Below are 21,064 nucleotides of genomic sequence, written 5' to 3' on the forward strand. Positions count from 1 at the left end.
GCAGTGGCCAAGAATCCTTACTAGGCGAAGAGTCTGCAGCATGGTTGTAACTGAAGAGCATACAGATTTTCAGGAACAGGAAAGCCCCAACAAGCCCCATCCCTATTTGATTGATCAACCTCACCATATCATTCAAAACCTTCTCTCAATAAACCTGTCTAATTATCTCTTGAGCCCATTTATACTGTCTTCTTCAGTGATCTTCCCTGGTAACATAGTCCACATCTCTATTACTTTTTGGGTGGCTTCCCTCGTACTGCTAACTTCCTAATTTTTAACTTGTGTCCCCTGGTATTTGAACCCTTGATTGTGGTAAATAATTTGTTTGGATCAATTTTGTCAGCGCTCTCCCTGGTTAGACCGCACCTGGAGTACTGTGAGCAGTTCTGGGCACCGCACCTTCAGAAGGACATATTGGCCCTGGAGGGAGTGCAGCGTAGGTTTACTAGAATGATACCTGGACTTCAAGGGTTAAGTTACGAGGAGAGATTACACAAATTGGGGTTGTATTCTCTAGAGTTTCGAAGGTTAAGGGGTGATCTGATCGAGGTTTATAAGATATTAAGGGGAACGGATAGGGTGGATAGAGAGAAACTATTTCCGCTGGTTGGGGATTCTAGGAGTAGGGGGCACCGTCTAAAAATTAGAGCCAGACCTTTCAGGAGTGAGATTAGAAAACATTTCTACACACAAAGGGTTGTAGAAGTTTGGAACTCTCTTCCGCAAACGGCAATTGATACTAGCTCAATTGCTAAATTTAAATCTGAGATAGATAGCTTTTTGGCAACCAAAGGTATTAAGGGATATGGGCCAAAGGCAGGTATATGGAGTTAGATCACAGATCAGCCATGATCTTATCAAATGGCGGAGCAGGCACGAGGGGCTGAATGGCCTACTCCTGTTCCTATGTTCATAATCATGACACTTTTGTCACATTGATAAAGGGCTAGGACAAGAAGCTGATTCAGCCCTTTCTGAGCTTCAGAATAGCTTGTCACACTCCACTCCTGGAGCACAAAGTCCACCTCTCTCTCTGGGGAACGAATGCTGGAGGGTCACACATTCAGGTTCTGCCCCTCTTGTCTTGTTCCACCCCTCCCCCCATCAAACTTTTCCAGATGACAATCCCAAAGACCATAGAGAGCAAGGCAGACCTCACCATCGCTGCAGATCTGAGCCTACGCCTGCTAGGTCTACGATTAGGAGCAAATTCGCTCCTTATAATGTACAAACCAATGCAGCCGTCGCTGCTGGCTGCAGATGATGCATCCTCTCTCCATGGCAGAGCACCCCCCCACCCCAAACAACAAACGCGGGTGAAACATCTGTGGGACATATCCCCAATCAGAGAAGGAAATGCAGAGACTCCATCCGGAACTCCGAAAATACCTAGCAGTCTGGAGCACATTTCCTGCAAGCCCACATGACCCAGGCGTAGTCCACACAGATCCAGACCACCCACCCACCCACCCCACAAATAAAGTCTGGATAAAGCCGCAAGCTGACCAGTGACAAGTCTGGTTTTGACTTCTCTCCAGGCCAATGGCAGGTTAACCCGCTTGGGTAACTGGTTGTTATGAATATTCAAGAGTTGCTCCTATGGTGCCAAGGTATTCATAATAAACCTCAGTGCATACATACATAGAATCTGCACCATTTGGCCCAATTGGTCTATGCCAGTATTTATACATGAGCCTCCTACCACTCTAATTGCCTCTTCCCACTCTGCCTCCATATGCTTCTATTTACTTCTCCCTCATGTATGCATCAAGCCTTCCCTTAAATACGTCAATGCTATCTGCTTCAAACACTCCATGTGGTGGCGAGCTCCACATTTTCACCACTCTCTGTGTAAAGACATTCCTCCTAAATTACTTATTTGATCTGTTATTGGCTATCTTGTATTTTTGCTGGACTCACCACAAGTGGAAACAGTTTCTCTGTATCCGCCCTATCAGACCCCTTCATAATTTAAAGACTTCAATCAGATCTCCTCTTATTTTTCTCTGGAAAAGAGAAGACTATCTTTCCTGATACTTGCACCCTCTCAATTCTGGTAACATCCTTGTACATCTTTTCTGCCCTTTCTCCAGTGCTTCAATATATTTGTATTATGGAGATCAGAACTGAGCACAGTACTCTAACCAAGGTTCTATATAAATTTAACATAACCTCTCTGCTTTTGCATTCTATTTCTCTAGAAATGATCCCCGGTATTTTGTTTGCACTCTTTATGGCCTTATCAACTTGTCTTGCTGCTTTTAGCGATTTATTTATCAGTATTCCCAGATCCTCTACCCCATTTAGTCTCTTACCTTCCAAGGAATAAGTTACCTCCTTATTCCTTCGACCAAAATTAACCACCCCACGCTTTGCTATATTGAATTTCATTTGCCATTTAAACTCATCAGCATTGCCAACTGTGTATTTCTATAATGATTATACGGAATGCCAAACCAATTTGCAATCAACATGCAGGCCATAATTACATTTCACAAGCAAATCAGACTAATCGACAAGTACCTGTAGTCATACAGCTGCAGTTATAACATATTGACCATTTGGAAGAGATAATATTGCAGGAATTACTGGGCAAGAGCTCAATTTCTGCACTAATGCTCGTTGCACGTTTTGTTACTTTTTTAATGCCCTCTCTCGGGCAATGCATAAACATAGACTGGCTTTAGGGGCAGTGTGACCAGTTTCCTGTGGCTTTTATTTGATTCTCATTGTAAAACCTAATTTAGATAAATTATGTTTTCCTTTCTTCCGGTTGCTTCATTTTCTTTCTCTCCTAGTTTCTTCTCATTTTTCACCTGCCCAGGGTGACACTTTGACTTTTAAAACTGCAGATGGGGGCTCCAAAATTACATTAATCTAATATCTGCCTGTTGGGGCCTGTTTTATGTTTTGTTTTTCAATCTTCTCCCTTCTCCATTCCTCTCCTGAAGGCGTTAATTCCTCACTAAAGTTCCACAGCCATCTGATCCAGAACTCGACAGCCCATTCTTCATGTGCAGGCTCAGGCAGTGAATGTCAGCAGGCTAGTCTCGGAGGGTGCATCATTAGCTGAGCTGATCCTACACTTGCCTGATGTTCGCTCACATGCATGCACTTTCCAGCCGGGTTCCCTGGATAGTGATCGCAAGTGGGAACTTGAGCTGTTCTTTTTTTTTTTCTCCCCCCCCCCCCCCCCCCCCCACAGTAAAGTTTGAGATGTTACTGAATTTATGGGTATTAGACCTAAACCAGCAACCAGCCCCAGAGTGCAACTCAGTATGAGACACTCTAGCCTTGATATGAAGGTTCCCATTCTGCACAAATTCCTCAGCAAAACCCGATAACACAGATAGTTAAATTGTGTGAAATAAGAACAATAAACTTTTGGAGCTGCAGGTCAGCTGGTACTTGGAAGAGGGTTAACGTTTCAATTGAGACCTTTCATTAAAGCTTTGAATCACGCTTAAAGTCGTTTTAATGGCACAGTTCCTACAGTTGGTGAGCTCCTGCCGAGTTTCACTGTATATGGCTCTCTTATCTTGCACGGGTGTTGTTGATTAATTGTGCATGTTTTATACTCATTGCAGGTTCTCTGTGGCGATACTGTCGAGCTAGTATGTCCCTGTCGAGTTACCTACCTCCTCTTTGTGATCCAAAGGATGGTCACCTGCTCATGGATGGAGGATATATCAACAACCTGCCAGGTAGGTTACAGGTGTGCTTATGAACGAGTTTGGGAGAGAGGACTGCAGTGATGTGTCCAGGCCTCCTGAGCTTGTATTTTGCTTTGTCAGTTTGTTCCCCCTCCCCAATGCACCCGTCGCGCCCTGTCCCCTACCCGTCGCGCCCTGTCCCCTACCCGTCGCGCCCTGTCCCCTACCCGTCGCGCCCTGTCCCCTACCCGTCGCGCCCTGTCCCCTACCCGTCGCGCCCTGTCCCCTACCCGTCGCGCCCTGTCCCCTACCCGTCGCGCCCTGTCCCCTACCCGTCGCGCCCTGTCCCCTACCCGTCGCGCCCTGTCCCCTACCCGTCGCGCCCTGTCCCCTACCCGTCGCGCCCTGTCCCCTACCCGTCGCGCCCTGTCCCCTACCGTATGGCCATTCTTCATGTGTGAACGTAGAGAGTGAGTAGCAGTGGGTTATTCAATATGATGGTGGAGGTGGGGAGAGACGGACGTCATAGCCCAACCCGATCCTGCCCTCACTTGGTATTCACAATCTCCAACAGGGATCACTGGGTAGTGATCTGGAACAGAACTTTTTTTTCCCCTCTCCCTTGTGCAGCAGAAGAACATGAATGTAATCAATTTGTTTTTTCATTAATAACCAGTCAGCCTACCTGCTCAGCAAATTTATTAGCCTGTCAAAGCATTAACAGTTTACAGCAGGTGCCCCCGTCTCTCACAGCAAGGCAAGTCACTCTGTATCATAGAATCATACAATCTTGCAACACAGAAGGAGGTCATTCAGCCCATCATGCCTGTGCCTGCGCTGTGAAAGAGCTTTCCAATTAGTCTCGCTTCCCTGCTCTTTCTCCATAGCCCTGCAAATTTTCCCTTTTGCAATTCCCTTTTGAAAGTTACTATTGAATCTGCTTCCACCACCCTTTCAGGCAGTGCATTCCAGATCATAACAACTCGCTGTGTTAAAAAAAAAATTCTCCTCATCTCCCCTCTGGTTCTTTTGCCAATTACCTTAAATCTGTGTCCTCTGGTTACCGACCCTCCTGCCAGTATTTCTCCCTATCTATTCTTTTCAAAACCCTTCATGATTTTGAACACCTCTATCAAATCCCCCCTTTAACCTTCTAAGAATGTAAGAAATAGGAGCAGGAGTAGGCCAAATGGCCCCTCGAGCCAGCTCCAACATTTCCTGCCCGATCCCCATATCCCTTGATTCCCTTAGAGTCCAAGAATCTATTGGTCTCAGTCTTGAATATACTCAACGACTGAGCATTCACAGCCCCCTGGGGTAGAGAATTCCAAAGATTCACCACCCTCAAAGCCCTGTACAATTCTAGTAAGACTTCCTTACTCTTATACTCCAACCCACTTGCAATAAAGGCCAATATACCATTTGCTTTCCTAATTGCTTGCTGTACCTGCATGTTAACTTTCTGTGTTTTGTGGACAAGGGCACCCACATCTCTCTGAACACCAACATTTAATAGTTTCTCACCATTTAAAAAATATTATGTTTTTCTGTTCTTCCTACTAAAGTGAATAATCTCACATTTCCCCACAGTATACGCCATCTGCCACCTTCTTGCCCACTCACTTAACCTGTCTATTGTCCCTTTGCAGACTCTGTGTCCTCCTCACAACTTACTTTCCCACCTAGCTTTGAATCGTCAGCAAACTTGGATACATTAACATCTAAGTCATTAACATAGATTGTAAATAGCTGAGGCCCAAGCACTGATCCTTGCGGTACCCCGCTAGTTACAGCCTGCCAACCTGTAAATGACACATGTATCCCCACTCTGTTTTCTGTCCATTAACCAATCCTCTATCCATGCTAATAAATTACCCCCAACCCTATCAGCTCTTATCTTGTGTAACAACCTTTTATGTGGCACCTTATCGAATGCCTTTTGAAAATCCAAATATACTACATCCACTGGTTCTCCTTTATCTAATCTGCTAGTTATGTCCTCAAAAAACTCTAATAAATTTGTCAAACTCTATTTCCCTTTCATAAAACCATGTTGACTCTGCCAAATCATATTATGATTTTCTAAGTGCCCTGTTACCACTTCCTTAATAATGGATTCCAGCATTTTCCTGACGACTGATGTCAGGCTAACTGGCCTCTTCTCTCTCCCTCCTTTCTTGAATAGCGGTGTTACATTTGCTACCTTCCAGTCCACTAGGACCATTCTAGATTCTAGGAAATTTTAGAAGATCACAACCAATGCGTCCACTATCTCTGCAGCCACCTCTTAGAATCCCAGGATGTAGGCCATCAGGTCCAGGGATTTGTCGGCTTTTAGCCCCCTTAATTACTCCAGTACTTTTTCTTTACTAATATTAATAACTTTAAGTTCCTTACTCTCATTAGACTCTTGGTTTACCACTATTTCTGGTATGCTTTTTGTTTCTTCTACAGTGAAGACAGATACAAAATATTTGTTTAACATCTTTGCCATTTCCTGATTCCCCATTATAATTTCTCCTGTCTTAGCTTCTAAGGGACCCACATTTACTTTTGTTACTCTCTTTCTTTTTACATACTTGTAGAAGCTCTTACAACCTGTTTTTATATTTCTTGCTAGTTTATTCTCATTCTGTTTTCTCTCAATTTTTTGGTCATCCTTTGTTGGTTTCTAAAACTCTCCCAATCCTCAGGCTTACTACTGTTCTTGGCAACATTATAAGCCTCTTTTTTAAAAATCTAATACTATCCCTAACTTCTTTAGTTAGACATGGGTGGATCACTTTTCCCCTGGAGTTTTTATTTCTCAATGGAATGTATGTTCGTTGAGAATTATGAAATATTTCTTTAAATGTTTGCTATTGCTTATCTACTGTTCTCTGCTGTAAGGAGAACAATCCCAGCCAAGGAGACATAGCATCAATACCTGAAGTGTACTTCACCCCTGCACCGTTACTGCGGTCTCCATCTGGTGTCAATGTGACATTGGCACGTTTTAGATGTGGAGTGTGAGGCAGGTTGCGTACTGTCCCTGTAATCGGTTGTTCTTAAACTTGCTTTATCTTTTCACAAGTAATTTCCTCCAGTTGGACAGGTTGGGAGGTCTGGTTGCTTCCTCCGGGGCTGAGTGCCGCTCACTGATCCCCGTCAGTCAGGTGGTCAGTTTTCCCCGGGCCCGGACGTTCGAACGGCTTTGTCTCCACTGAAGCTCACCTTGGCTTTCTTTTCTTCGCAGCTGACGTCGCCCGGTCAATGGGGGCAAAGGTCGTGATAGCGATTGATGTCGGCAGCCAGGATGAAACGGATCTGACAAATTATGGGGACTCACTGTCTGGCTGGTGGTTGCTGTGGAAACGCTTGAATCCTTGGGCAACAAAAGTGAAGGTCAATATCAAAACAAAATATGTAGGATCGTTGGCAGCCTTGTGCGTGAGGGGGTGGCATGGAATCAGTGTGGCAAACTCGATCAAACAAGCAACGACAGCTATAAGCATAATTCTACAGAAGTCTGCCTCTCTGTACCTACTGAGCCCCAAACGTTGTTTGATGACCTTAACGGAGTGATATAATGGGTTGCCTTTCATTTTTAATTCCCTGCTATCGAAGCAGAATGTGACAATAAACAGATTAGGCTCTGGACAGAGGGCAGTGTAACTCAACAGGGAACAAATATTTCCAGTTGAATTCATGATGGCTAAATCTAACTTAATGGCCCACCTCATCTGTGTCCTGAACAGTTTGGCTGTAACAAGTCGTAAATTAAAACCTAGTACATAGAAGTTACAACGTGGGAGCAGGCCATTCGATCCAGCCAGCCCATGTTTTATGTTTAGCCTCCACGCGAGCAAATAAATCTAATCACATTTACTCTCCCCGTTCCCATATCCCTTCAATCCCTTTTCCTGCGTCCATCTATCCAATCTAATCTTGAATGTTAACACTTTCTGCTTCAACCACTAACCCTGGAAGTGAATTCAACATTTTCACAACTCTCTGTGTGAAGAAGTTTCTCCTGCTCTCCATTCTAAATCTCTTACATTTAATCTTGTATCGATGGGCCCCTCATTCTTGACCCTTCAACTACTGGAAGCAGTATGCTTCTATCTACCCTACCCCATCCTTTCATAACTTTAAACAACAGCTATTACCATACTGCAGCAATGTATGTGTCGCCTGCTCTCGTACCGCTCAACTTCTCTCATTCACATACTGTGATGTATGATTTTTTTTCTTTGTTGCTGCTGTTGCAGGTTTTAGGTATGGCCGAGATCCAAACCCGTCTGGCTTACGTTTGCTGTGTACGGCAGCTGGAGGTGGTGAAGAACAGCGACTATTGCGAGTACATTCGACCGCCGATCGACCGCTACGGGACGCTGGAGTTTGGCAAATTTAATGAAATTGCAGTAAGTGGATTTCTATTCTAACCCGATTTGTATGAATCTTCAGTGAAGGCCAGAGAGGCCTCACTAGCACATTGCCCTTTGTGTGATTGTGACTGATGGTTAATTACCTGTCAAAAGAAAGAAAGATTTGCATTTATATAGAACCTTCACGACCTCAGGACATCAGGCTAATTCCTGAATATTTATAGTAGCATTAGGAAAAGTCAAGAGAGTTGGTGAAAATTCTGGTCATTAGCTTCCCCAATGGTTTGGTTGGCCATATAGACCAGAAGATCCGAAGTTCCATCTATGGTCTCTGAGTTCATCATCGCAGCATGGGGCACTACAGTTGGCACGAACTAACCATGTTGGGGAGGGGGAAAATCGGCCAAGGCTGGCACCCCTGGTATCTATTCAGTGACCCCAGGTGGACAATGCACGGATTGGACAAGATTGGGCTTGGCTATAGTGGTCCCTTTGGCTAAGTAGCCTGCTGACACTACAGCCTAGGCTCGCAAATGAACAATGGTCACTTAGCCATCGCGTTGTTCCGCTGTCTGTGGAACCGTAACTCTGCGAGGAATCAACATCTTCAGGAAAGAAGGGTTGCACCTGTTGGACCAGGGTACAACTCCAGTTAGAATCCTTGACTTTTGCTTGCCTGGATGGTACATGGAGTTAGAACATTGTCCTGCCATCTCTGTGACTGGGGATTTAATCCGAGTCCAGAGGACCTCCATCCTTCCCCGTCTTCTGACAGTTGACTGTCCAAAGTTATTTGAATCGTGACAGCTTCCAATGGGTGAGGTTCTGCAGCACAAAGTTGTTTCATGGTTGGCACAACGAGAGAAAAGAAATGCACCCATAATTGTAATTATCTCACATCCTTGCTTTTTTTCTTGCACGTGTGTTTCAATTTCACCTTTTTTCCATTGTACTGGCCCCTCTCCTGCTTATCCTCTCCAGAAGACATTCACTGGTTGCCTGGGTATGGTTCCCGGGGCAACAAATGCCCTGTAATAGCCACCCAAGTGGCCATTCCTTAGGGTAAATTCTCAGAGTTGTCTGATTCACATTAGTTCCCGATTGACAAATGAAAAACCAGGAGCAACTCAAGCCAAGGTTGCAGATTCTCCAATCCACGCTTCAGTTCAGCGGAAACCCAGGCCTGGAAAATTTATGTGCAAGTCTAGACGGTGAGTGTCAGCCAGCTATCGGTCCATAGTGGGGCATAGCAGCCGATGGGATCGCTGAGTATCATTCAGGTGTGGGAGCCCCGGCTGATTTTTTTTACCCCGAACCGGGGGTGATGAAGCTAATTTTTTAAAAATTCGTTCATGGGATGTGGGCTTCGCTGGCAAGGCCAGCATTTATTGCCCATCCCTAATTGCCCTTGAGAAGGTGGTGGTGAGCCGCCGCCTTGAATTGCTGCAGTCCGTGTGGTGAAGGTTCTCCCACAGTGCTGTTAGGAAGGGAGTTCCAGGATTTTGACCCAGCGACGCTGAAGGAACGGCAATATATTTCCAAGTCGGGATGGTGTGTGACTTGGAGGGGAACGTGCAGGTGGTGTTGTTCCCATGTGCCTGCTGCTCTTGTCCTTCTAGGTGGTAGAGCTCGCGGGTATGGGAGGTGCTGTTGAAGAAGCCTTGGCGAGTTGCTGCATTGCATCCTGTGGATGGTACACACTGCAGCAACGGTGCGCCGGTGGTGAAGGGAGTGAATGTTTAGGGTGGTGGATGGGGTGCCAATCAAGCGGGCTGCTTTGTCCTGGATGATGTCGAGCTTCTTGAGTGTTGTTGGAGCTGCACTCATCCAGGCAAGTGGAGAGTATTCCAGCACACTCCTGACTTGTGCCTTGTAGATGGTGGAAAGGCTTTGGGGAGTCAGGAGGTGAGCCACCCGCTGCAGAATACCCAGCCTCTGACCTGCTCTTGTAGCCACAGTATTTATATGGCTGGTCCAGTTAAGTTTCTGGTCAATGGTGACCCCCAGGATGTTGATGGTGGGGCATTCGGCAATGGTAATGCTGTTGAATGTCAAGGGGAGGTGGTTAGACTCTCTCTTTTGGAGATGGTCATTGCCTGGCACTTGTCTGGCGCAAATGTTACTTGCCACTCATGAGCCCAAGCCTGGATGTTGTCCAGGTCTTGCTGCATGCGGGCACGGACTGCTTCATTATTTGTGGGGTTGCGAATGGAACTGAACACTGTGCAATCATTAGCGAACATCCCCATTTCTGACCTTATGATGGAGGGAAGGTCATTGATGAAGCAGCTGAAGATGGTTGGGCCTAGGACACTGCCCTAAGGAACTCCTGCAACAATGTCCTGGGACTGAGATGATTGGCCTCCAACAACCACTACCATCTTCCTTTGTGCTAGGTATGACTCCAGCCACTGGAGAGTTTTCCCCCTGATTCCCATTGACTTCAATTTGACGAGGGCTCCTTGGTACCACACTCAGTCAAATGCTGCCTTGATGTCAAGGGAAGTCACTCTCACCTCACCTCTGGAATTCAGCTGTTTTGTCCATGTTTGGACCATGGCTGTAATGAGGTATGGAGCCCAGTGGTCCTGTCAGAACCCAAATTGAGCATCAGTGAGCAGATTATTGGTGAGTAAGTGCCGCTTTATAGCACTGTTGACGACCCCTTCCAGCACTTTGCTGATGATTGAGAGTAGACTGATGGGGCGGTAATTGGCCGGATTGGATTTGTCTTGCTTTTTGTGGACAGGACATACCTGGGCAATTTTCCACATTGTCGGGTAGATGCCAGTGTTATAGCTGTACTGGAACAGCTTGGCTAGAGGCGCAGCTAGTTCTGGAGCGCACGTCTTCAGCACTACAGCTGGGATGTTGTCGGGGCCCATAGCCTTTGCTGTATCCAGTGCACTCAGCCGTTTCTTGATATCACGTGGAGTGAATCAAATTGGCTGAAGACTGGCTTATGTGATGGTGGGGATATCGGGAGGAGGCCGAGATGGATCATCCACTCGGCACTTCTGGCTGAAGATGTAGTTCCCCTGCAACCACCCTGGCTGAGGTTAACTAACTCAACGCAGACTGGGGAGCGAACCTGGGATCTTCCAAATCTGCACTAGCCCCGCTGCTCACTGGATGAATTCACTGCACCGTCAGAGAAGCTTGTTTATATTGGAGAGTGGGATTCATTTCTGCTGATTAACCCTTTTAGTTTAAACAGAATTTTCTAAATAAAGCCTTGTAGGAGCAGGTGGACATGCAACCGCCAATATGCAGAAAAGACTTCTTACCCATGGCACGGATAGAGCACAGAAACCTGCCCTAAGCTCCATTGCATTGTATCAGTGTGTGTAAATATGGTCCTTCAAGTTTCAGACGTGGTCAGTTCAGGTTTCAGATTATGAAGGGGGAGGGCAGGACAAACAGGAACCTGGATTCCTGAAAATATTGACATCTTTTTGTGATAGAACATCTTGGAGATGTATAAAACCTGAAAGTTTGGATGGAAAGGTTTTTAGCCTTTTTTTAACATATATTTATAAGCCTGTTTTAACACACTGACAAAGCCAGCAATTGACAAACAACTAAAACACTCCACATTAGCAACATGTGTCTTTGCGTGCTGATTCACTGATGCATGGTGTCGCTTTGCGAATGACCCTTTACCTGTTGTTCTTACACAGGAAGTGGGCTACCAGCATGGGAAGACGCTGTTTGAACTGTGGAACAGGAGTGGAGTCATCGACAACATCCTGAAGGACAGGCCGATAGACAACGTCTCCAAAACACGTCCCTCTGATGTAAGTTTGACTTTCAATAGCGCTGGAGTCTGGAATGGTATTGCCGTGACCAATCTGCCCAAGCTCTTCTAAACATTGTAACAAGTCAATGCTTGTTGGTGCCACCCATTATATGGGAACCACATTATTTATTTCAAATTTTTATTTGCCTTTTCAAAATCATTTTCTATTCTTTTCATGAGATCGGAACGCATTCTGTACCTCCGTGGTCCGAGGGCGTTCCGCGGACTGGGGACGCACTGCATAGAGTGAGACGTATTCTGTGCTCCTGTTATGCCATGCTTTCTTTACCACTAACGCTGAGTATAGTGCGTGCTGACCCATCCACTTGCTCTCCTTTGTCCGAGGTCATCTACTTACCTCTAATACACTTAGGAGAAACTCTAAACCCTTTCTTTGAGGCACAGTTATATGTTTCTTTGTGCCATTTCACGTCAATGAATATTGTTTTTTTTAATTAACTTTATTTTTTCACGAATGCTGTACACACATTCCAACCTTGGTGTCACCCCAGTCATCACTGTTTGATTTATCTCATCTTCTCTCCTACTCCTTTCATCCTTGGTGCTGTCCTGGACTATGGCACTTATCTTGTCACCTTGTTTTCTAAATTTAAAAATGTCAAACCTGGTGAACTTCATTCATGGTGTTTAAGATGATTAATGGTTTTGATAGGGTAGATAGAGAGAAACTATTTCCCCTGGTGGGGGGGGGGGGGCGGAGCAAGGGGACATAATCTTAAAATTAGAGCTAGGGTGATGTCAGGAAGCATTTCTTCACACAAAGGGTAGTGGAAATCTGGAACTCTGTTGAGGCTGGGGGTTAATTGAAAATTTCAAAACTGAGATTGATAGATTTTTGTTCGGCAAGGATATTAAAGGTTACGGAACCCGGGCGGGTAAATGGAGTTACGATACAGATCAGCCATGATCTAATTGAATGGCGGAACAGGCTCAAGGGGCTGAATGGCCTCCTCCTGTTCCTACGGTGTCATAAATCGGAGGCCCTGTCAATGTTCAATGCATGGTGTGGTCCAAATGTACAGAATTCTGTAGGTTCTGCATCATTTAACCTGTGATGCACCATGACAGAAAAAATGTGTCACCTTTACCCAATTCTGAGAAACAAATATATACATGAGGGGTACGCAGAAAGCAACAGATTTCCTTCTGTGAGTAAGAGCAGTTATTCTTTGCATGTCCAAGTTGAGTGACAGAAAAAAGAAACATGAGCTCTGATAGCTCTCACACAACTGTCTTAGGGTCTCATAGACTCTCAAAATTTGGCACAGGACATCATTTGCCCCTTGTGCCCCTCTGCCATCAGAGCTATCTACTCTAATCCATATCTTGTTATATCTTCTTCAAGTGCTTACCTAATTCCCTCTTAAATATCGTGATTGACTTAGGAGCATTAGGATCAGGGGGAGGCCATTCAGCCCCTCGAGCCTGCTCCGCCATTCAATTAGATTGTGACTGATCAGCATCTCCACTCCATTAACCAACCTTTGCTTCGTACCCCTTGAGACCCTTACCCAACAAAAATTGGCTTCAGTAGCCTATTGTGGTAATGTGTTCTATATCTTAACCCTTTGGATTAAAAAAAATCCTTAGAAGCTCTCTCTTTATGCTTCTAGTGCTAATTCTGAGACTATACACCCATGTTACCAATTCACCAACATAGTGGAAATAATGTTTCACAATTTACCCTCTTAAACCCTTCTGTAATTTTGAACGTTTCTATTCGATCCAATCTTAACCTTCTCTGCTCCAGAAGAAAATGGTCCTAAATTTTTAAGTCTCTCGTCATAAATGTACCTTCTCATCCCTGAGATAATTCCAGTGAATTTATGGTGCAGTGTTTTCATGACTCTGATATCCTTTCTATAGTGAGGTGCTCAAAGCTGCACAAGTAGTCCAACATTGCAACTTCTGTTGGTTACAGGCTTGAGAGAGAGATAATTCCAATGTAAACAATGCTGTACGATTGGCTGAGTTTATATTTGACTGACAGATCCTTCTTGAATTTGAGAAGTCAGATATTCAAAATCCAGGAAGTTCCAGTAACACTTTTTTTCTGGGATGAAGCAAAAAGTCTGTTCCATTTAAGTTGTGGGCAGTTGGAAAATCCCCTGAAAAAAAGACTGGTCGCTTTGCTGAGATTTCAGACAGTCAGTTTGATATTCCTTTTTTTAAAAAAAGAGAAATGTGTATTTACAAGTTATTTACAAAGGATTAGCTTAGATCTTAGAATTGTGATTTTTAAAAAATTATTTTGTCCATTTGAAGGGTTAGATGGCAGGGTGTTTACTGCAAATTTTTAGTTATCTTTTATGACTGTTTCTGATGTGCTTGTTCATCTTTTTGTAAAATAAATTTGTTTGACGTTTTAAACTTAAAACCAGATCTGCTGTAATACTTTGTCACATTCGAATACAGGAGCGAACTCTTATGAAGGCAGAAGCTAAGTCCAGTAGCTAAAAGGAATTACCAAACGGGGTTTACACACTACCGAAAGCTTACTGAGATCTCAAGGCAAGGAAAGACCATCTCAATGGTATGGGGAGGGTGGGACTTACCCATGAGAGTGATTTGATCAGAGAGTGGAACTAATCTAGAGTAAGATGATCAAAAGAAACTCAACTGTCAGAGGAGGATCCTCTAAGTCAGGTCAAATGATCTTCCTCATCCATATTTATCTTGTGATCTTATAATATTCTTTATTATGGTCGGTAACAGACTTTACTACTGCTGTGACGCTAACTGGTCTATAGTTACCTGGCTTATCCCTTTCCCCATTTTTGAACAGGACTCTTACATTCACCATTCTGCAGTCTTTTGATACAATTCTGGTTCTGAAGATTTTTGGAAAATTTAGATCAGTACTTCTGCTGTTTCATCACTGACCTCCCTCACTGGACAGTAGCCCAGTGACTCAGATGCCTTTTGATATGACTTACTTTATCTATATCTATTATTGTTCCTTCACATCCTCCCCTGATACTTCTGTCGTCCCTCCTTCACCCTCTGTGTGTACTGCGGTTCGTGGAACGCACTCTAGTCCTGTGTGTGTGTACCATAGTTTATGGAACACTCTCCAGCTCTGTGTGTACCGTGGTTTGTGGAACGCTCTCCGTGTGCGTGTGTGTATGTACCGTGGTTTGTGGAATATGCTGTGTGTGTGTGTGTGTGTGTGTGTGTGTGTACTGTGGTTTGTAGAACGCTCTCTGTGTGTGTACTGTGGTTTGTGGAATGCTCTCCATGTGTGTACTGTGGTTTGTGGAACATGCTCCACATGTGTGTACCGTGGTTTGTGGAACGCTCTGTGTGCGCACCATGGTCTGTAGATGTCTCTTCATTTCTGTGTGCTACCCTGTAGACATATACCGTATTTAAGATGAAGTATAAAAACGTGCTCCCACAATAGAAATTGTGGATACTTTACAGGTCAACACATTGCCAGCAATTGCAACTCTTCTGCTGTCACTTCCAGTGACTTGAGTTTGGGGGTATTTTACTGTATCGAGCTGTTTCTCCTGACCCCTGATAGTAAATAACCCTCTGCAAATTGTTTCAAAATGTCATTACATTGGAGATTTAGGCTGGAGCCACCCTTCCCACAAGTGCGCACTCTGCAATGTAAGCTGTTTCCTCGGTTTTCATCTTCAGCGTCTTGCTATGTGACCTTCTTTTCTCCTCCTTTACACAGTATTTACCTTATTGAAATGCCATTCTCCAACCTGCTTTGAGTAGCTCGTTACTAACTGGCACGTATCTGTTTCACAGCCGTTCCTTCTCATTACAACCTCGATGCCCTTTCTTTCTTCTAAATGCCCAATTTTTCTCCGTTCCTTTAAAGCTGTGATGGATGCAGTCTGCATTTTTGTTCTGTCAGTTTGTCTCCCAGATTGTTACAGAGGTCATGATCATTGAAAGTCGGACACTCTCCCGTATCAGCTCTCGCCCTTACAGGGGGGGTTTGTGGTAGTGGGGTGGGGGGGTGCGGGTGGAATGACCTGAACAGTGCTTGTCTGTGTTTAATGTTGCTCGTTCTCGCTCTTTGTGATATTTGAATATTTTCATTTTAAATGATTAAAAAAAAATGTGTGGAAAAAATTAAAACCTGACAGGCCTGGAAGGGCTGCCCCAATGGCTCACGAGTTTATTCAGTGCGGAGCCGAGCCTTACAGGGCACGAAGGTGGCTGGGTTGGATCCCCACCCTATCAGGTCAATTTTGAGGTGTTCAAAATTACGAGGGGTTTTCATAAGAGTAAATAAGGAGAAACTGTTTCCACTGGCAGGAGGGTCGGTAACCAGAGGACACAGATTTAAGATAATTGGCAAAAGAACCAGAGGGGAGATGAGGAGTATATTTTTTTACGCAGCGAGTTGTTATGATCTGGAATGCACTGCCTGGAAGCAGAGTCAATAATAACTTTCCAAAGAGAATTGGATATACACTTGAAAAGGAGAAATTTGCAGGGCTACAGAGAAAGAGCAGAGGAGTGGACTAATTGGATAGCTGTTTCAAAGAGCCGGCACAGGCACGATGGGCCGAATGGCTGCCTCCTGTGCTGTATGATTATATGAATTTTCTCCTTCTTCCCCTAGGAGAGCCCCCCGCCAACACACATATTATAAAGAGTATCATACCCGAGTGGCTGAGATGAAGAAAAATTCCCAGCCAAGGCGACCTGCAGAACCCACTTATAACATGGTTTCGTCTGGAATATTTTTCTGTCTCCAATGGTGTAATGGTTAACGGCCTCAGCTCCAGTTGGCCTCAGTGCCCTGTGGGTTAGGGAGAGGGGAATTAGCCAGGCTTGCCTCTCCTGATCCTGTCAAGCGCTGGAGGTGCAGGCGCCAGGTGAGGCCAGGGTTTTGCCTGGGCTGTGACGTGTGACGCGCTTCCAATTGAATAGCCTGCCAACGTCCACACATGAATAATGGGCACTCGGGTGAGGTATGTGAGGGGCAGCTGGTACCTGTGCAACCGTACCCCAGTGAGCAGCGGGCCCAAGGAAATTGGCAGGGAACAAAAAAATACTGCATGAGAACCAGCCACGAGTATCCTATCCTGACCGCTTACAGCAAAATAAGTGTGAGACAGGGTGTCTAATTCTGTACTAATCAGTACTAACAGATGCTGCTTAAGGAGAATTTCAACATCAGAATGCTCAAACAAGACAGCATACTGGAAAGGGATAAACACTGGGCGATTCTGGGCAGTGCAGTGACATAGCACGTCTGAGCACCCGGCCTGTTGCACTGCAGAGTGCCAGGAGGCTGCTTAACATTCAGGGCATTCACCCTGTACCCATTTCCCCCCCCCACCCCCAAACACACTCGCTCGTGCACTCTTTGGGGAGATACCGAATGAAGAGCAGGTGCACCATCCCTGGGCTGTTGCACATCACATAATAGCTGCTTCGTGCTGTCGGCCTTACGGGATGTGTGTCATAAGTGAGGTCAAGGGTTAAAGGAGACTAAGTCTTGCCCGCAATAAAAAAAAGAGGTAATGTTTCTTTCATTCCCATTTCATGAAATATCTATAAATGTTATACTATATGACTATCTGTATATTTATTTAAAAATCTTGTGTATATGCACAGTTCCTGTTCAGATTTCTGTCGCCATAATTTTTGGTCATGCTTTTATGTCACCACTTAAAATTGGAATTGCTTATGTAAACATTTAAAATGGAAATCCTCTATGTAAATATTTCTCTGTAACCATGTAGTTGTAGGCAGTGCTGTGACCGAGATTCTGAAATCTCCCTCCCAACTCCATTACCATTTTTGTATATTTTGGGAAAATAAATGATATTTATCAACTGAGTGTGGGCAACGCAGCCGACAATTTACTATATTAGATTAAAAATCTTATATCTGCATGCGCTTCCTGTCTAACTTCCCTTTGACATGTTTTTGGTCACAGTTTTCTGTCACCTTTTTCCATTGTAAATTTGTATATCCACATTTGCCTTTTAATTTTCCTACGTCAACTATCTTTGGTCATGGTGTAATTATAGGCTTTCACCACCAGATGGCGCTGCAGTTGTGAAATTTTCACGCTCTGGCCAGTGGGTGGCACTGTGCTGCTTTTCAGAGGCCGCTTCTGCCACTTTACATAAGTAATATTTTTAATTTAATCCTTTTTTACATTTAATTTTAACTTTAGTCTTTGGTTTCTTTTTCAGTCTCTTCCCTCCCCTCTCCCAGGGTCAATTTTCAGCCATTCAAGCCCCGCTGCCCAGTCTTGCCAAGCCCAGCCACAGTTGCTGCCCTGCCCTTGGACGCCTCCGCTCCCTGGCTCGTTCTCGGCCACTCACTGGCCCATTTTTGCAGTTTGGGGTCACTGAGTGGCCCGCAGCCTGCTCCTTGGCTCCCCTTGAGTCCTGATGGTTGTTCAGCAACCGCAGCCTAATCCCCGCGATACATCTTGGTGCCTCTGTCTCCTCTCCACCACTCTATGGGCTGGTGACTCCAAGCCCCTGCCCCCCTCCAGCCCCCCGATCGCATACCCACTTACGGTCCTCTTCTGCTTCTTGTATTTGAAGTGCTTTTAGCAGTATTACTTATTTATAGTGTTATGAGCATTTAAAAAAAAATAAAATCCTGTTATGAGAACCAGCTTTAAGGGCAGTACAGCAGAGTGGGAAGTTATGGGGACAGGCCACAATATTAGGGGGTTGATGCGCACATTTTAGGATGAATTGGAGGCCAAAGAGTGATGATAGGGCACAGTGGGAATATCAGGGATCCAAGGGCACACAAGTGATATTAAGGGAGCTGGGGTGTTAAGAGAATAGGCCACAATATTAGGGGATGATACATATGTTAGAGGTGGAGGGCCAAAGGGAGGAAGGGGATGCACAAATCGGATTGAAGGGTGGGTGGGGGGGAGGGAGGCAGAGGTTCTGAGGAAGGAAGCAAGCAACCAAGAGGGGATGCAACGTGGGAGCGGTGGGGAAAGGAGGATTGAGGCAATTGGGCAACAGAAGATGGAGGGGGTGATAGATGGAGCATGGTGACAATGGAGGGGCAGCAGCAAAATAAAACAATATGATGCCCAGGAAACAAACGAGTAGCAGGGCATGAGAGCTCACCCCTACATATTTATTTCTGGTACCTCCCTGCACCCCATCCAAATCTCCCCCACTCTTGCCACATCTCTAACCCAACAACCACCCTTTTACCGTTGTCAGATCACTCCTTGCACCTACCTCCCTCCACCTAAAGGCCAAAAATCTCCTTACCACCACAGAGCAAATCTACAACTCTGCCCTGAACCATACCCCTTACCCGTAACCCACTGCCCTATAGCCTGGCTACATCTCTACCCTCACTGGTGTCCGCGATTTAAAAATCTGCCCCACGACTGCTCGCAGTTCGACCACCTACCCAACCAATACCCCACAACTGCCACCAAAAGATATAGCATGTGACTCTCCCTTTCCCATCACGCCACGCCCCACCCCGACAAAAAGTAAACGAGAGACAAACAGAACATTAAAAGTTGACCGCAAGAGAACAAGAGTCTTGGGCAAGAACACAACACAACAGACGCACTCAAACAAACAACTGCACAGAAAACGACCGACACGAGCAACACACAGATTGTGTCCTCAGTCCTCCTGTGAGCAGTGCCATGGGAGGTCTGCTAGCCTGTGCTTGTCTGACACTGGGCTCATGCCCAAGCTTTCTGATTGGTGCAGTGTTTCTACTATGCAACACAAAGAATCAGACACTTAGAAGAAAGAACGTCCCGCCCAGTACTGGGCAGTCCTGCGCCTCCTCTCTGGCCCACCAGTACCTGTAGGAAATATTTCAGCAGCACAGTGTGTGACGTTTGAGATTTATTCAATCTCCTATTTACATGATTCCTGTATTGTGGAAAATAAAGAAAACAAGATCATTGCCTGCTCTGGGCACTGGTCTGTGTCAGAGATTCTAATTAATGTAAATTTGCCTAATTTATATAAATTTTGCTTCCTGCTCCCCGCCTCATGGGTAATAAACAACAATGCATAGGAACATTAGTAGGCCATTCAGCCCCTTGAGCTTGCTCTGCCATTCATTAAATCATGGCATTTACCCGCCTTTGCTCCATATCCCTCGATACCCTGACCCAACAAAAATCTTATCGATCTCAGTCTTGAAAGCTCCAATTAACCCAGCATCCACAGCCTTTTGGGGGGGGAGGGAGTTTCAGATTTCTACGACCCTTTGCGTGAGAAAGTGCTTCCTGATTTTGCTCCTGAATCAATGCAAGTTGTTGTTGTTGAATGGCCTAGCTATAATTTTAAGATTACATCCCCTCATTCTTGATTGCCCCACCAGAGGAAATAGTTTTCGAAACAAAAACAGAAAATGCTGGAAACGCTGAGCAGCTCAGGCAGCATCTGCGGAGAGATGTTTCGGGAATAGACCATTCCTCAGAACTGGAAGTTATTTCAGATGAACAGCATTTAAAAAGGAACGGGGGGGGGGAAGAGGAAAAAATACACTCAACGACCACACACCGAGGAAGAGCTGTAAAGTGCTTTAACTGAGAACAGGAGATGGTTAAATGGCAGAAGCCATATTCGCATTAGATAAGAGAAAGAAGAACGAACTTGCATTTATCTAGCACCTTTCATGACATCAGGACATCCTAAAGTGCTTTACACTCAATGAAGTACTTTTGAAGTGTAGTCACTGTTGTAATGTAGGAATTGCAACAGGCATTTGAGCACAAAATCTAGGCTAACACTCCAGTGCAGTACTGACGTTAGACCAAACCCTCTCGTGGACGTAAAAGATCCCATGGCATTATTTTGAAGAACAGCAGGGGAGTTCTCCCCAGTGTCCTGGGCCAATATTTATCCCTCAACCAACATCACTAAAACAGATTATCTGGTCTTCATCTCATTGCTGTTAGTGGGATCTTGCTGTGCGTAAAATTGGCTGCCGCGTTTCCTACATTATAACAGTGACTACGCTTCAAAAAGAACTTCATTGGCTGTAAAGTACTTTGGGACGCCCTAAGGCCACGAAAGGCGCGATGTAAATGCAAGTTCTTTCACACTTGCCTTCGCTGCTGATAGATTGCGATGGTGGCACCGAGCCTAGTTGGCTGAGGCAGCGAACACGGGCCCTCTTGTAACTGTAACAAACCGCGACACGTGGAAGAGGAAACGAGAGGCAGCACAGGGAGAAAGAAGAAAACAGTCAGAGTCCTGATTACAAACTGGAAAAAAAAAAAG

The 21,064-nt window shown here is 45.1% G+C and overlaps 1 protein-coding gene across 2 annotated transcripts in view; it reads left to right on the forward strand.

The window, feature by feature from the left end:
* Positions 1-21,064, forward strand: part of pnpla7b (patatin-like phospholipase domain containing 7b) — a 293,395-nt gene that overhangs the window by 255,950 nt on the left and 16,381 nt on the right. Inside the window, exons 30-34 of one of the 2 annotated variants that reach the window (XM_067969547.1) lie at positions 3,588-3,704; positions 6,889-7,037; positions 7,904-8,056; positions 11,701-11,817; positions 16,429-17,620. In XM_067969547.1, coding sequence (XP_067825648.1) covers positions 3,588-3,704; positions 6,889-7,037; positions 7,904-8,056; positions 11,701-11,817; positions 16,429-16,458 — 566 coding nt within the window. In that variant the 3' untranslated portion in view covers positions 16,459-17,620. Of the gene's footprint in view, positions 1-3,587; positions 3,705-6,888; positions 7,038-7,903; positions 8,057-11,700; positions 11,818-16,428; positions 17,621-21,064 lie in introns of those variants that run through there. The other variant, XM_067969546.1, reaches the window with a different exon arrangement.

This window comes from Heptranchias perlo, chromosome 31 (genome assembly GCF_035084215.1).
Source record: "Heptranchias perlo isolate sHepPer1 chromosome 31, sHepPer1.hap1, whole genome shotgun sequence".
Taxonomy (NCBI): domain Eukaryota; kingdom Metazoa; phylum Chordata; class Chondrichthyes; order Hexanchiformes; family Hexanchidae; genus Heptranchias; species Heptranchias perlo.